At 41.6% G+C, this 15,859-nt stretch overlaps 1 protein-coding gene across 2 annotated transcripts in view; it reads left to right on the plus strand.

The window, feature by feature from the left end:
- LOC113172008 (receptor-type tyrosine-protein phosphatase N2-like) overlaps positions 1 to 15,859 on the plus strand; it is a 146,565-nt gene that overhangs the window by 15,076 nt on the left and 115,630 nt on the right. The window contains exons 3-8 of one of the 2 annotated variants that reach the window (XM_026374785.2): positions 4,986 to 5,099; positions 11,373 to 11,487; positions 11,583 to 11,727; positions 13,309 to 13,699; positions 14,393 to 14,701; positions 15,114 to 15,154. In XM_026374785.2, coding sequence (XP_026230570.1) covers positions 4,986 to 5,099; positions 11,373 to 11,487; positions 11,583 to 11,727; positions 13,309 to 13,699; positions 14,393 to 14,701; positions 15,114 to 15,154 — 1,115 coding nt within the window. Of the gene's footprint in view, positions 1 to 4,985; positions 5,100 to 10,413; positions 10,499 to 11,372; positions 11,488 to 11,582; positions 11,728 to 13,308; positions 13,700 to 14,392; positions 14,702 to 15,113; positions 15,155 to 15,859 lie in introns of those variants that run through there. The other variant, XM_026374786.1, reaches the window with a different exon arrangement.

Raw genomic sequence — 15,859 nt, forward strand, 5'->3', positions numbered from 1 at the left:
TGAATTATACCAGCTATTAAAAATAAAATGACCGTGGATTCAGTTGCTTTCAAAAATGACTACAGGAAGAGGAAGTAAAAAGTATTTGTAGTTTTTCTGTAAGAATGACTTACAGAGCTAGACTGTCAGGTTAAGAACATATTTGCCAGTTGCTGCACACACAGTGTTAAATGAATGCAGCTAATCATCCGTGAGTGTAACGATGAGGGCGACAGTGGTCTGTGACATGTATGAAGGTAAACTTTCCCTTCATGGCCGTCGAAGGTATTCCAGGCCCTGTCAACGATGCCAGATGTCATTGATCTTGTGGAGTGCACTTGAAGGATTGACTTGTGACGTTCCCCAGAGGCAAAAGATCCATTAAGAAGTCTTAATCCAGTTCATTAAGCAGTACTTAGATTGGTGCTTTCAGTCGGCGGCACATCAACACTACATCTGAGAGGAACTCTGGTAATTGTGTTTTTGTGACTGCACCTTTCATCAAGTCGTGACAACGCTGACTTGCTTTACAGCACTTGTGTCGCTGACATTACATTCATAATACTAAGACTGTCTGTTGTCTATCAAGTGAAAGTGAGGACTTGAAAAACCTCACAGTACCTCACTTTTAAGCAGTGATGTTGAAACTGTGGCTACCTAAAGCAACATCTGGTCAGCGTTGCCGGCCCATCTCCTCCATCTTAATTCCCCCTGCGCTTCTGAGAATGGCTCTGTGCATCCTCATTCTGCTCTAATCTGGACTATAAATCACAAGAAGACATGTCTGGCTCTGAGATATGGCCCTCTGGTAGTGAGCTGGGATAAATTGCAGAGACTTAGATATGCATGAGTATAATTATGAGGGATAATTCAAGATGTTGCTTCTGGGAAACACAGAAATGGCGTTATATGAGATCAGATCATCAGAGCTGATGAAGAATAAAAAGGCCTGTGGTGCAGTAGTTTACTCTGAGTCTGGCTTTGTCTTTGTTGAACTCTGCAGTTACATTCGGGTTCAGTATAATTTTAGCATCAGTGCGTTGTTATCATTCACGTTTTACTTCCAGGCACCAGGTTGAATTTGGATGGAAATCTGGTTTAAGGCATAAACAGGAAGACGAGACTGATGTTCTGCCACAGCAAATTGAGCGGAAACTTTTCTGGTACTGTGAAGCCACGCGGTGTCTGAGGAGCCAGAGTTGAGGTTTTACATGTTTCTCCAAATGGAAAAAGACAGATTTGAGTAAAGGGTTCTACACCTACAGCAAGTGGGAACATGTATGATAACCATGAATTAGGATCAGACTGGGTTTGGTTTAGACAATCAAACATGGTTTCATCTTGAAACAGGGTGTAACTCGACTACAATGAGTACTTTTTACTCACTTTTTACTTATTTCTCACCTTTAGTTTCTAGTTATTTTGCCGATACAGATTATTAGTACAGAATGAATTATGTGTTATTGTGGTTTAACCACCTGTGAGTACCTGAAGCACTGACAGGTGGTTAAACCATCACAGCAAGACCTTAATGTTCATGTGCATCTTTTGTTCCCACCCTCACACGTTAGCATTAGTAGAGCAGCCCCCCCCCCATGGAGTGAAGCAGGTGTCTGTTTAAATTAGACTCTTTTTACAACTGTGCAAACAAAGAGATTGGGTTGGGTTGAGGCACAATGACGTCTGGATTTGTTGTAGCGTTAGTAAAAATGTCAAATGTTTGAATAGAAAAACGACAACTTCCTTAACCTCGTATGATGTTTGTCATGTGATACGTCACATTACTGATAAGAACAACAGCTGTTTTACATTGGACTCAAACTCTCCTGTGTTTAATTGACCCATCCATCAGCCTCAACCTCCTCTTTACCAGCATTTTAGGTCCATTTCCTGTGTAATGTCGACTGCAGCTGCTGTCAGACTGTAATACTGTGTGGGGTCGTCGTTATTCTTCTGTACCACAACAATCCCTCACCTCATATTACCTGACAGTACTTTGGATCATTAGTCAGGGAGTCTGAACTGAAGTGTTGGATCAGGTCATCATCCCAGGATATGATGTCAATCGAGCGTGTTGGACTGAGACACATGTCCATCAAATAAAGAGACTTCCAAATGTAAGACTCACGACAAGGACACAAAGACGTGACACGGGCTTCTGTGACTTGTTGTGGAACAAATTCACTGACTGTGTGTTTCAAGAGAGAGTTTGAGTGTTTACTGCTGCAGAGGAACAGCAGCGTCTGTGAAATCCAGGTCACTCTGTCACCCTTTGTCAGAATAATTGAATTTTATGCTTGGTCATGATACAGTGACTCTAATAATTGAATTTCAGTCCCAGTCATGAGACTCTAGCTCTAAATGGGTTTAATTATGAGAGATAATGCAGATGCAGTTCCAGGAAGATACAGAGTTGGAAGTGTCTTATGAGAAGAAAAGAGGGAGACTTGTCACGACCGGCGCTGTCTGTCGGGCCTCGGATCTGCCAGGGTTGAGAAAACAAGGATGAAAGACGTGTGTTTCTTTGTCTCTCTTTGTCTTTCTCTGTTATTATGTTTCCACCAGAAAATATATTATTAGGAAAGAGTTTATACAACACAATAGCTGCCAGTTCAACTGCTGCCTGGTAAAATAAGATAAAACCAGTTCTACAAAGCAGAACTGTTGTATAATGATGTAGTTCATCAACAGCTGCATCATTTGACAAAATCATTCATCTCAGTTTAACACATCATTTATTCTGCAACAAAATTGCTTCAAGCAAACCAAAAACATTTGAACTATTGGAAACTTTATCATTTCCACAACTAATTTGCTTCATGACGATTGGCTAAGTCTCCTCTTTCCTTTGCTCTTCCCTTCCTTTCAGTCCCCCCCCATGCAGGATATGTTCTTAATGAAGCACTGGAGAGTCATTCAGAGCAGTGCAGACCTGCCGTCGGTCTAATGGAGCTCACAGTTTGACTGAGACGCACAGTGACGCAGGAGCTATTATCAGACAGTTGGTCAGCATTAGCATGTAGGAGTGCTGTTATGCAACATGCACACTCACACATTCACACATGTAGACATACGGCGACACATACATGCATAGAAACGAAGACACAAACAACAAACACACAGAAAGAACTAATATTTACACATGTACAGTATTCGTTTTTTCTGCTTTATTTAATCCTCAGATGCCAATCACCTTGTCTACTAAGACTTTACATGCAAATGTGAGTTCATTTGAATTTAAAGTATCTGCATTTTTATAGTTTTAAGTAACATTAATTTAACATTATATAAAGTATTAAACATCAGTTTCACCTCCACCAGATACATTAAATTTTATTCAGTATAATTGCACTAATAATAATTATTAAGCATAATTAAAGACAATAAAATGACAGTGATAGATTCCGGTTTTCATCTTGAGCTCTGTGCTGATGGGAAACGAAGAGAACTCTGATAATCACAGACACGGCTCTCTTCAGTTGTCCAGCTTTGTCTCATCTGTTGGAGGATATTTTTGCTGCTTTCTAAGGCTTGTAATGTATTTTCAGAGCCGTGTCCTGCCTTCCCAGCCTCGTGCATCAATCAAAGTCTTCAGAATTTCATTCTCTCACTGCTACTGTAGATCAATAAATGCCGCTGCTACGACTACAACAGCTCCAGGTATTGATGGAGTTGTCTGAGAGGTGGATGTGATGTGAATTCTATTTTTAGGTTGGTGTCCCCTTCAGATTGAAAGGTATTGAACAGGGTGGAGGATCTGAAACCAGATGCATTTCTCCCAGATTGTGTTTTATAAATGGAAACTCTATTGGGTTTGTTAGTTGTTAGTTTGTCTATTAAAACATATCAGATGATACAGCGAGGCTTTGATAGATAACTGTTACCAGCAGCATGTTTGTGGACGTCATTGATGACTTTCACAGCCCTTGCAGACAGAGAAACTAAATCTCCTTTTCCTCCAAAGAGACTTTTTCCAGGACCAGAAACCTTTTTGTGGAACTTCTTGAACCTGCATTTCCACTGGATGAATCGAGGTTTATTAAGTTTTAGACCATACTTCGGTGGAAGCAGGAGTTTAGTGCACTGTGTCATCACTTAACATTTCCGGCATGCGTCCAGCAGGTACTAGTGAGCGCTGCTCTAACATATTTCTGTTTATATCTGTCCTTTGACTCATTTTTCGAGACAGTTTCTCCACCCACAAGTTCATTTTCTGAGACAGCCTCCCTCCGGCCTTTCCTACAGCTCACACTGACACTGCCCACCGCTTGGCTTTTTAGAAGGAAGTATGACTGAAAGTATGAGTGAAAAGTCACACTCTATATTTGACAATGAAAAGATAAATAAACCTAAAGAGGGGAGTTGAATCTGACAGTGTCCAGTTTATCATATTAAACATAGATTTATATCATTCTGTCCCTTTTATTGAAACAACCTGTTAATAAGTGACTTTGAATTCTGGCTGCATGTTGCATAGTTTTTAATTAAACATCCATTCTTGACTTGGTTTTGCTTCAAGCACCAACAGGTTCCCGTCTCCAAGGAAATACATTCCTGCAAAGTTAATCTGCATTAGTGAATATCGCTCAGTTCTTGCTTTTAACACTGCACAAAGACAGAAGGTCCCATTTAGAACTGATATACATGAAAATGCTTTGAATAAAATGAGCTAAAATGACGACTTACTCGATTTTATTCTTCAGTGTGACGACAACTGACCCTCATCAATAGGGTAAACATATAAATAATTGTTATTGTTGAAACTCTCTCATTGCAGTTGCATTCAGATCGACTTAGAGTTAGCGTTTGCTTGTAGAAACTCTCTGTATTGTGTCTTAATCTGATCTAAATCTAACACTATTATTATTTTAGCTCAATGACTGTGTAATAAAAACTATTTTACTTGGACTTGCATGTTTGATTTTTCATTTCTGAATTATGTGAAGGGATTAAAAATACAAATGCAAATGAGATTCTCGACCTAACGTGTGTGTTTCTGTCTGCAGATGGTATGTTTGGGAGGTGTCACTCTGTTCCGGTGAAGGAGGTTTACACCTACGATGTCTCCCCGTCTGTAGTGCAGCGCTTCAGGATGCTGCTGGAGAAGCTCTCCAACAGAGGTACACACACACAAACTGCTCTCATCGACCACATATGTGCTGTGTACATACTGTACATACACACACACATTACGTGACACGTCAGAGTAGTATGCTGTGGGTTATAGTTGGTCAGGTGATGACTTCAAGGCTCTTTGAAATGGTCTGAAGTAGCATTAACGTTCACTCAAAACGTAGCTCAAATATCTGAAAATTAGCTTCATGTTAAATTCAAACTGCTCATTAAAGAGTGTTGTGTACATTTACAAATATGAGATTATTCAGTGTTTTTAAAAACAAATGAGTCGTCAGTAAATGCAGAGCATGTTGTCAGGGTGTTGTCTGCAAAGGTCACTTTCAGTTTGTGATTCTACTGACTCACTGGAAGTGAGAATCATGATAATGTCATAATAAATGTTGAATTGAGCTCTGATCTGATCTGATCCTCACCACAGTTTCTGTCTCACTTGTCATATCTGCACTGGGACAAAAGCACAAAGCCATAAAAACCTGTCTGGTCTCTAACTGTGAGAAGCATCTGCAGTCGTATTATGAATCCCATCTCTTTGAACAAACACAAACTGGTGGAGCCCTCCAAGAAGCTCCAGGAGAACATCTGCTCTCGTCACGATGTGGTGATGAAGATGTTCTGTCGTACTGATCAGCAGTGTATCTGTTATCTCTGCTCTGTGGATCAACATAAAGGTCACGACACAGTCTCAGCTGCAGCAGAAAGGACTGAGAGGCAGAGAGAGCTGGAGGGGAGTCGACAAAAACTCCAGCAGAGAATCCAGGACAGAGAGAAAGAGGTGAAGCTGCTTCAACAGGAGGTGGAGGCTATCAATCACTCTGCTGGTAAAACAGTGGAGCACAGTGAGAAGATCTTCACTCAGCTGATTGGTCTCATTGACAAAAGAAGGTCTGATGTGAAGCAGCAGATCAGATCCCAGCAGGAAATAATTAAATTTCCTCCTTTCTGCTCAATACATCATTTATTCTTCAGTTATTTCATAGTTTCAATGTTGTGCTGTAATCTACAGTGTAGGAAAACCACTGGATGATGAGGTGAACATAATCTAACGATCAGATAGCCTCATTGTCACCACGGGGCAGTTTTATTTTTTAATTACCATGTAATAATGAGATTAATAACTAAATTAAATGACTGTTAACTGTGCCATGCGTTCATTTATAGCTACAGGCCACATAATTAATGGATTTTATTTGTTTATATCATTGTATGGATCTGTGAGATTGGATAAAACCCCTTTTGGTCCCCACATCATGTCTGACAGAATCATGAGATTTTTCTGAGTGAGTTTGAAAAGATGAACTAGACCAGTGATGTTTTACCTTAGTGACAAATATCATATTGAATATCACTACGGACTTAAAGTATTAAATCCATCCAGAACTTTCTCCCACAGGAGGACGAACTAGAGAGGGATAGCAATGATTGATCAAAGAGAGCATCAGGACTTAATGATTGTTGTTGGTGAGTTTTAGTTTCTGTAGCTCTTTGGACCTGACGGATCACATTAATGGTTTTGTTCTTTACCACTAGAGGGTGGCAGAGACCTGTGCTGTGGCCCACCGGGCAGCTGTGAGCATTTCATCCACTTTCATCATGCAACTTTGTTTTGAATGACAGGACCTTAACTACACAGGAAAAAACAGAGCTAGAGTTCAGGCTTTCATTCCCGCAACTGCTCAAGAGAGAAAGAATTGAAAAAAGTGCAACACTTGTTTTATGAGGCGTTTTCTCTCGTGCCTTTCTTCCCCCCACTATCTTTCTTTTGAGCCCCTTCCTCCCTCCTCCATCCTGCTCCTTTGGTTTAATTCCCACTCAGTGGGAAAGCTGGAGAAATATTTCGATTTCACAGAGACACAGGGAGTTCGGAGGCATTTGTCAGCTGCTCTGAAGTGAAATGAATTATGCAAATGAGCTGTTTGGCCTCGGCTGTCTGCAGAAGCCATTAGGGAGGACAAAACTCTAAAGACAGTGAAGCATCTGCGTTTTAGGCCCTGCCAGTACATTGAGAAGACAACACAAGTTCTCTCTCTCTCCTTTTCTTTTCCTATGAACACACACACACATAGAGTATTGAACTATTCCTGAAGGATGAAGTTCAGACAAGTAAAGGTCACGTCAAACCATTTAGATGATCAGGACTCATCATAACATTGTACTTAATATATTCATTTACACAGAGAAACAGTAGTTAGTTAAGTCAGATTAATGGAAATGAGGTCCTGCCTGAAAGAGGCTGAAAGAGTTCAGGATGTCGACTCACATACACATGCAGAGTTTCCCTAAAAGTGGTTAATATAAACCACGATCTGCTAAACTCATCTTCTTAGCCTGCTGGGAACTGTGAAAGCTGTCAAAGCTGCGTAATCACAGATTTATAGTTATAGTAAAAGTTGTTGTGTCCGTTCACACCCTGTGATGTCCTCAGCTCGGTTTGTCCTTAACATCAGTATTATAGGTAGAGATGAAACCAAAACTACAAAATAACTCTAACGACTCACATTTATACACAGCTGTTCGCCGTCGTCCATTCACACACACACACACACACACACACACACACACACACACACACACACACACACACACACACACACACACACACACACTCAATGGCCTGTCCTCCCACTCTCACTAAAGGCCCTGCAGATGTGAAGCTGTTTAAAAATGCACCTTGCTAAGGTCAGAGCTGCTCCTAGTCCTCAGAGACGTCGCTCCTGTTCAGGCTCGCACACAACATTGAAAACCCACTCGACCTCCCTACAGCACCTTGGAGCGACTTTCAATCAGTCGTATTTTAATATGATTTCACGTCAAGCTCAACAGCAGCAACGTCCAGATTTCTAATCCATATGCTGCTATAGGTAGTTTTCACTGGAGCCAATTACTCAGATGCTCGACTCACCATAGAACATAAATAAGAGGAGGTATCATGTAGTGCAACCTGAGACTTGTCTTGTTTATTCCACACATTCTCCTTTTTCTGGATCGATCTGCTCCTGCACAGATGCAGGTGTGTTGTGCTGGTTGTGTCTCCCCTGCTACCCTGCAGCAGAGATGAGGTTTTAGCTATAGGTATGTGGTGTCAGGCGCTGTATGAGGAAAACATGTGAGTACTGCTGCTGTGTTTGTAAAAATAAAAAGAAGAAGAAGAAGAAAGTCTTTCTGAGGCAGTTAGTCTGCTCTTTGTTAGGGCACATATAGACTCTGACCTCCAGCTTCCTCACTGTTGTCTGCTTGTATTTTCGACCCTCTAGGAATTGAAGCTCATTCGCTGTTGCTCCTTCTGGCTCTGAACACATCCTGCATCTTTGCCCTCCTGCACCTCCGAGTCTCATTTACTCAGCTATTCAGATGTGAAGCACGTCACTCAAAGCGCCCTTTGCCATAAACGTCCACTGGCCGGCAGCCTGTCGCCCACATCTCTGTGGTCAGTTTAGTCTGTGAGAAGCGTAGCGTCGGTCTGAATATCCTGGCAGGGGCTCCGGCGTTTATTAACCTGTCGTGTCAGATGCCGTCTGTTCACCCGCCGCCAACGTCCGTTTTCTATTTTATGGCTGTGTGACGGTGAAAGCTGGCCTGGCACGCTGTGCAGCTGCTAAAGAGAGGCTTGTGTCTGATTTGTGGCAGTTAAGTCGTAATTCATTTTGCAGAGGTTCTAAAGAAGGTGTAATGTTTAACGAGTAGAGCTCATTTGATTAGATTCACTGCTGATTAAGGCAAAAGTGTGGATTCAGCTATTGTTGGTTGACCACGAACAGCATAATGAGAGGTCAGCAGAGGTGGTGTTTAGTTCTGCCAACCGAGCTGCACAGGAGACGACGACTGGTGAGTCTGTGCTGCACAACTAAAATGTTAGAGACTGCTGTGGCTTGAGCATGACAGACCTTAACACCTTCAGGATAACAACTCATTGTGTCAGAATGGTAAACTGTCTTTCTGTACCTCACAATGGAGCCCTTACACCGGAGAGACACAAGAACATGCATTACAGCAGAGAGTCTGTGCAATTTAAACCAAACAGAAAGGAAAACGTGAATGTTGGTGTTTCCTGAATCTATGAAGGTGAGATTCAGATGAGCACCCACCATTTTATTATAACTACAAAGGAAAATGTCCCCACCAAGAACACCAGTGTTTGTGAGGGATAGAAGCACTCTGGTTTCTGGTTTCTCTTTCTATACCTCTGCAGGTTTTTGGTCTGCACCATATAACTGAGTAGTATGAAAATAGTAAATTTCCTCATTTCCTTTCTATTTGTCTCTTTCCTCCTCTCATCCTCAGACATGTCTTTTCTTTCTGAAAACTCGAGATAAAGGATTTACAGCTGACAGCAGGGATGTTTCTGTTCTCATTTCAAGTGTGCGTCCTCTGTGTTGGACCCACGTCTTGTGGCATCACATCTGGAGCTGCAGTCTGCATTACTTGAATCTTTCAGGAACGTCATCCCTCATCTGCCAAATGCTGTGGTTCATGTTGTGTTTTGCGCGGCACGGCCATATTTCCGGTAACATTTCGTTCCGCCACCCCATCTGCTGTTGGCGCCTGCCCCTCTGTTCAGTTGCCAAAAAGCTGTGTTTGGATGCATGTTAAGCATAAGAAACAGATGTGAATGCCCAAGCAGCTCATCAAGCTTGTCCTTTTGTACACTTGCCGAAATGCAGAGGAGACTTTTTTTGTTGTTGTTGTTGTTTCTTTTGTTTTTTTTTCCTTTTGTTTTTTTACTGATGCTGATACTCTTCTCTTGCCAAATCCACTAAATGGTCAGGATGTCTGGCCGACATTGGTGCAGAGGCAGTTTGACAAGCAGGTAATAAAAATGTTACTCAGAAGAAAGTAGCATGCTCATCAGTGTCCTCTCACACTTTTTATATCAGCCAATAAAACTGGCTTTTGCTTCGTCACTGGTACATGGTCAAAGACAAAGACAAGTGATTGACATTGAAGAGACTATTTTCTGTATGTAAACTGTCCCTTCATATCAAATAAGCCAATTAAAAATATGTTTCTGTTTGATTTTTGTGTTAATACTGTAGCAGGGTCAGTGGATTCAAACTAATCTAATGTGTTTGTTTAAATGCATTTTGAGGGATCCTAACATGTATTAAAGAAACAATCACAGCCTGCCTGAAGCTCATGTCTCACACACATCCACCCACTGTCTCCACCGTGCACCCTCTCTGTCACTCACTCACTCAGCCCCTCCCACTTCCTTTGTTCTGTTTTTCCCTCCATTTCCTTCTGGCCCCGCCTACTCACTCACCTGTGCTGCACCAGCTCATTAAAGCTCAGCCTCCACCACTCTCCTGCTGTTGGATTGTTAGTCTTGGCTTTCTCCTGTGGTTCTGTTGTTCTGCCTTTACTCACCCATGACAGCGACAATCTTTGGGTAGGTTTTGCTTTCTCGTACGATTACGGAGTCGAGCTTGCATCAGCTGCTTCATTCATGCTCAACCATCAGTGGCTCCTCTGCAGCAGACTACCTACGACCAGCCATATTCCTTAAACCTTTACAGTTTAACCTGGCTGTTTTGATACTCGTCAACAGAAAAGACTCCTGTCAAAGTCTAATCCAGTTCACCTGAATCTGGAAGGCCCAGTAAATGATGAATCGGTGCCCAACATAAAAATACAAGCATGTCTGCAGAAAGGTTATTGAAGAGCTTTATTCTGGGGATGGATGTGAGAATTTCCAAGTCACTCTCCTGGAAGTTTAAGCCATCATTAATAAATAGAAGGAATATGGTCCATCACTTGTAAATCTGTCTACAGAAGGCCTTATCAATTCTTGTTCTGGGGTGGTCGAGTCAGAGGCCAGAACTCAATCCAGTTGAACATGTGTTGCTGGGCTTGAGGAGCTGTTTGTTCACGATCCCATACAACCCAACCAAGCTTGAGCAGTCTGCTCATCAAGACGACACGGCTGAACTGTGACAGGAGGAGAAATGGATTCTGCTTAGTCACTCAGCTGCTCACCAGAGTCTCCAAGGACTCCATGCTGTTGCCCTGTCTTTTCTGCTAATGAGTGACCTAATGAGTTTAGGAAAAGTATTGCATGCTCAGCAGTTTCTCACTTCTCCTCCTAGACCATGCTTATTGATATTTCAGCTGGTCTTTATAGTACGTCCTCCAGTGTTATGTAAAGTTGAGTTAAGACACGTGATGGATCTGTCTCCAAAAAGAAGTGATGTCATTTCTCTATTTCTATTATTTTATTATTTCTCTCTAATTTAGTTTCTAAACACTTCCTTTTCCCCCGGTAGGTTTAACATGGGAAGACGACACCACCCAGCAAGTTCTGGTAAAGGAGTTATCCAAACTGAGGAGGATTCCCTACAGGCTGCCCCAGAATGGACCCGTCTACAACACAAACAGCCAGTTAGTCTCACCCAGTTTATTCATTGACTTGATTTTAAAGAGGATTTTGAGTCAGAAGGATTATGTATTATATTTCCCCTCCATCTCTCCCACAGACCGGTAGCTGAAGCAATGGACCCAATAGACCAGAGGGTGAAGCCGGTAGAGGTGGAGCTCAGCAGAAACCTGCAGACATACCTTCAGCGTCTTGGTCTCCTTCCCAAGACGTCATCTTCTGCTGGCCTGAGCACCACCGGCAAGGTGAGGGATTCCTGGCAGCTCCGTTAGCCTCATCGTGGTCTCACTGCACTGGAGATGGAGATTTGATTGTGGTGCTGCTGGATTTACTGAACGTCCGACAGTCTGCATTATAATTACAGTTCTGCATTTCCCTTTTTTCATATAGATAAGGGCTTACAACTGTGTTGAGTGTTTTCCCCCCCAAGTTAAAAATATAGATCCAGACAGTCGAGCCAGTTTTCTCACACTGTAACGGTTCTTAAATTGCATTTTTAAAATCTCACTCAGCATGTTCACTGATAATAAAATACAGATTATACACTGAGGGTTTTTACATACTTCCTGCTTGAAGATGCTGCAATGGTGGTCTACAAATGAATTTCTATTACATAATGTCTGACAATACAAAACTAATTATAAGTGAACTTCTGCAAAGTTCAGATTCTGTTTAGTCACAATTGAAAGAGGGAAGAGCAGGTGGGCATTTGTTTTGACCCTGATGTCCACATGTAGTCCCAGATCCTATTCACAGCCACCTGCCTTATTAAAAATGTCCCCTCTCACATACAGGCAATACACACAAATACTTAAACCCACTCTTCTAATAAACTCACACAAAGAAACACGTACACCTTCACAGCAGGATATCGGTAGCATCTTTTGTCACTTTGCTCTCGCTTGTCTATCCTAACTGATGACTTCTGCCAGCATGACCGTTAACAGCGAAATAATACCAGCCGAGAGTTCAGTAGTTCACTGTTCTAATTAATAATTCTCCATGTGACTGGTTCCTCCACTACGTCCACGGAGACCTTTCTTCCAATGAAGCATTGTACCAAAGCCTCAGAGTGTGGCAACCTGGGGCCACATGGGGACTCGTGGGCTTTTCCATCCATCTTCATGTGTTTGAAAACTGAAATGAGCGAGAGGACTGAGGTAGAATAAACTGTAACAGTGTGATGCAGATGAATGACTGAAGTCAGAAGGAGCCTTGCACAAACAAATCATTACAAAGTATGATGACTGTGAAGAACCGTTTGTCGGTATTGTTATGATAATTTTACCGTTAGTCAGGCTTGTACTATATCTGTGTTTTTAGGTGGGAGTTAATGGACCTGACACTCAGCTTTTATTGTAGCTGATGGATATGTTAATATGATTGCATAAATGAATTAATAACGTGTTTAATTTTTTCCCCGTTTGTTGGATTAAAGGTATCAGATTGTTTTTCTTCCAGGTTTTGGATCCAGAAATCAAAGTTTTATGACTTGTGCTTTTAAATTTACATATACAGTTTGCACACGTGCCCCCCATGTTATATTTTTCTCATTTTATTTAGTTTGACATGCTGTATGTATAAAATGCTTTATTATTTATCTTTATTGTTTTACAATTTTTTTTTTACTGAATAGAAAACATTAGATTGGAAATCTACATGTATATTCACCATATGAACCATTGACCAGGCAGTACAAGCCCCTTTTCAAACCAGTGTCGCATACAAGCAAACACTGAATAAGGACAGAATGACTGGGTTCAGATGAGCTGCATTGCGTTTTGTAAATTAACTCTGTGTGATAATGGATTTCCTTGTTCTTTCAGAGTGAACCTTTTCAGTCGGGCGTCCCTCTGGACTATTATCGCGCCAAGGCTCAGATATCAGCTCAGAAGACGTCTCCCTCCAGCTTCTCCTCTCTTTCATCTCTCCAACCTCTGCAGAAGCAGAGACCTCCAGCGAACCAGCTCCTCACCACGCAGGCTGAGGGTGACCTTCTGCTGGGTGCCCTGAGGCAGTATCTCTCCAGGCATGTGTCCCTGCACGGGGGGAGGGTGAGCCCCGAGGACCACGAAGCCCCCTCATCTCGCCTCAGGCCCTACTACAGCAACGGAATAGAAAATTCTGGGCTCAAGAAAGAGACCTCGCAATCCAGGCTTCTGAAGATGGGAAGAACTCAAGGGTCTTCAGTGAAGGATCCGCTCACATCTGTGGATGGTATGTGTGTTTTAAGGTGCAACTAGATGGATTTCAACATCAGAAAACCATCAGCGTGTCTATACTAAGACAGAGCTCCACTGTGAAGGCAGAATGCCATTCACTTTCAATGTTGTTTCAGCAAATCCATCTTTTACCCCTTTAACTGTCCACACTTAGTATTTTGAATTGAGTCAGTGTCATATTATAAACTATATTCAGACATTATAACGTTGGAGAGAAATGCTAAACGCAGACCTGAGGTTTATTTCATTACAAGGAACAATCACAAGGTTGCTGCACAGCTGATTGAAAGCTGAATCACTGTCGTATAATTAAAGAACAAGCTGGAAAGTTTGGGGTGTATTGCTCTGATGTTCAAGTCATCACACAAAATACAAAACAGATTTTTATCTAGAATTTATTGGTTCCTTTAAAAACAGCTAGGTTTATGATCTTTGTGGAGCAACATGATTCTGCTTCTAATGATCTTCATTATTTGCATAACAGAAAATCTAAACTACTAAAAGTTCCACTACGTTCAGCCGCTAATCTCTACTTCGTCTGCTTTTTGATGCCATTCATGTCTAGACTGAGACCTTCAGGACGACGACTAAATACACTTGTGGTGACATGGTTTGTCACCGCCTGTTTAATCTCAGTTGAATAGAGATGACATAAAAATCTCTTCTTTTTCTTCAAAATCTGCTGCAGAGAGGTTCATTGAGGACGTTTTGAAGAACGTTGGCAGGCAGCATGTGGACGTGGACAACCTGACGCAAAAAGACCTGGATCAATTGTCCAGGTTGATAGCTGATGCTCTGCAGGTGGTCGACCGGGACCCAGGAATAAACAGAAGTCGGCTTCGGGTTAAACCTGGACCTAGAGACCTGGAGGGAGAGCTGGAGGATGGGGAGGAGGAAGAAGAGGATGACGGTGTTGGAGATGAAGAGAAGTTGCTGAAGAATGCGCCAACGCTGAAACCACAGGAGAGAAGTCCAATAGAGCCGGCAGCACTTCAAGGTGAGTTTAGTGATTCATTTAGTGTTTTTACACAAAAACAATATTGAGCCAAAGCAGTAAAGCAAGTCTGTAATGGTGTAGGTTAGTTTGTACAATATAGCTCTGAAATAGCTCGCTATGAGAGAGCAACATAAAAAATCAATGTGAAAATAAATGGGTACCCTGTTTAGTGCAGTATAAACACAGAAGGGTTTAATGTTGGTGTCCACTGAGACTGAAAATGTTGATACTACAGGTAAGTGTCCAAAATGGCTAAAAATAATGTAACACATGCAAAACTTCTGCAGTTTTAGCAGCTGACGTCCAGCTTATTGGTGATTTATTTGCTGTTTGATTGTCATTGCAGCCTTTTTTTTTTTCCACTTAATTACCAGAAACTGGATGAATAAATTTACGTTTTTCCTCTCAACAGAGCAACACGTGGATACAAAAGAGCAAAGTGTGAAGGACAAGGTAAGCATTCAGTTTGTGGTAAGAAAAAAAACATAAAGGGAGGACTGACGATCTTTAATATTCAGCATGAAGCAGAAAATAAACCCCATGGCCTGCAGTTTTCAAAAGAAATTCAGAATGTTGGACATCAGTTACTGTACAGTGTCCTGAGAATTTCAACAGAATAACAGAGGATGTACATGAAAGTCAATTGTTCAGAAAGTTTTGGACTTTTTAAACTGGTCCTATGTTGGCATTTATAAATGATGTACAGAAAATTATATAAGGTGCAAATGTAATCATAATGTATAATAACATTTTTTAATGAAGCACAACAAATCTGTCAGAAAGCTGCAAAAACTTTAACCAAAAACCTTAAAGTGCCCAAAGTGCCCAGTCTAAACACAACCATAGAACATTTAACAGTTCACTCTTGAAACTGCAGGTTGTACCGCAAACAATCTTTCAGTGTCACTGTTTGCAGCTTATATCCTTATGTCAATAGAACCAGACTCAGGATGGGTGACCATCTGCGGTTCTGTCAAGTGCAAAGTGACTAGACATAAGAACAACAAGTAGCAGACAAATGTGGGTAGGTTGGTAGGGCCAGAAAGTGCACACTGGAAACATACAGCTCTGAAACCAGGACTACCTGCAGACAGGTACAGAAAGAGGAAGATAGAAGCACAGCTAAAGGAGAAAGAAGACGCATGACATGAAATGATT

Source organism: Anabas testudineus, chromosome 17 (genome assembly GCF_900324465.2).
Source record: "Anabas testudineus chromosome 17, fAnaTes1.2, whole genome shotgun sequence".
Lineage (NCBI taxonomy): Eukaryota > Metazoa > Chordata > Actinopteri > Anabantiformes > Anabantidae > Anabas > Anabas testudineus.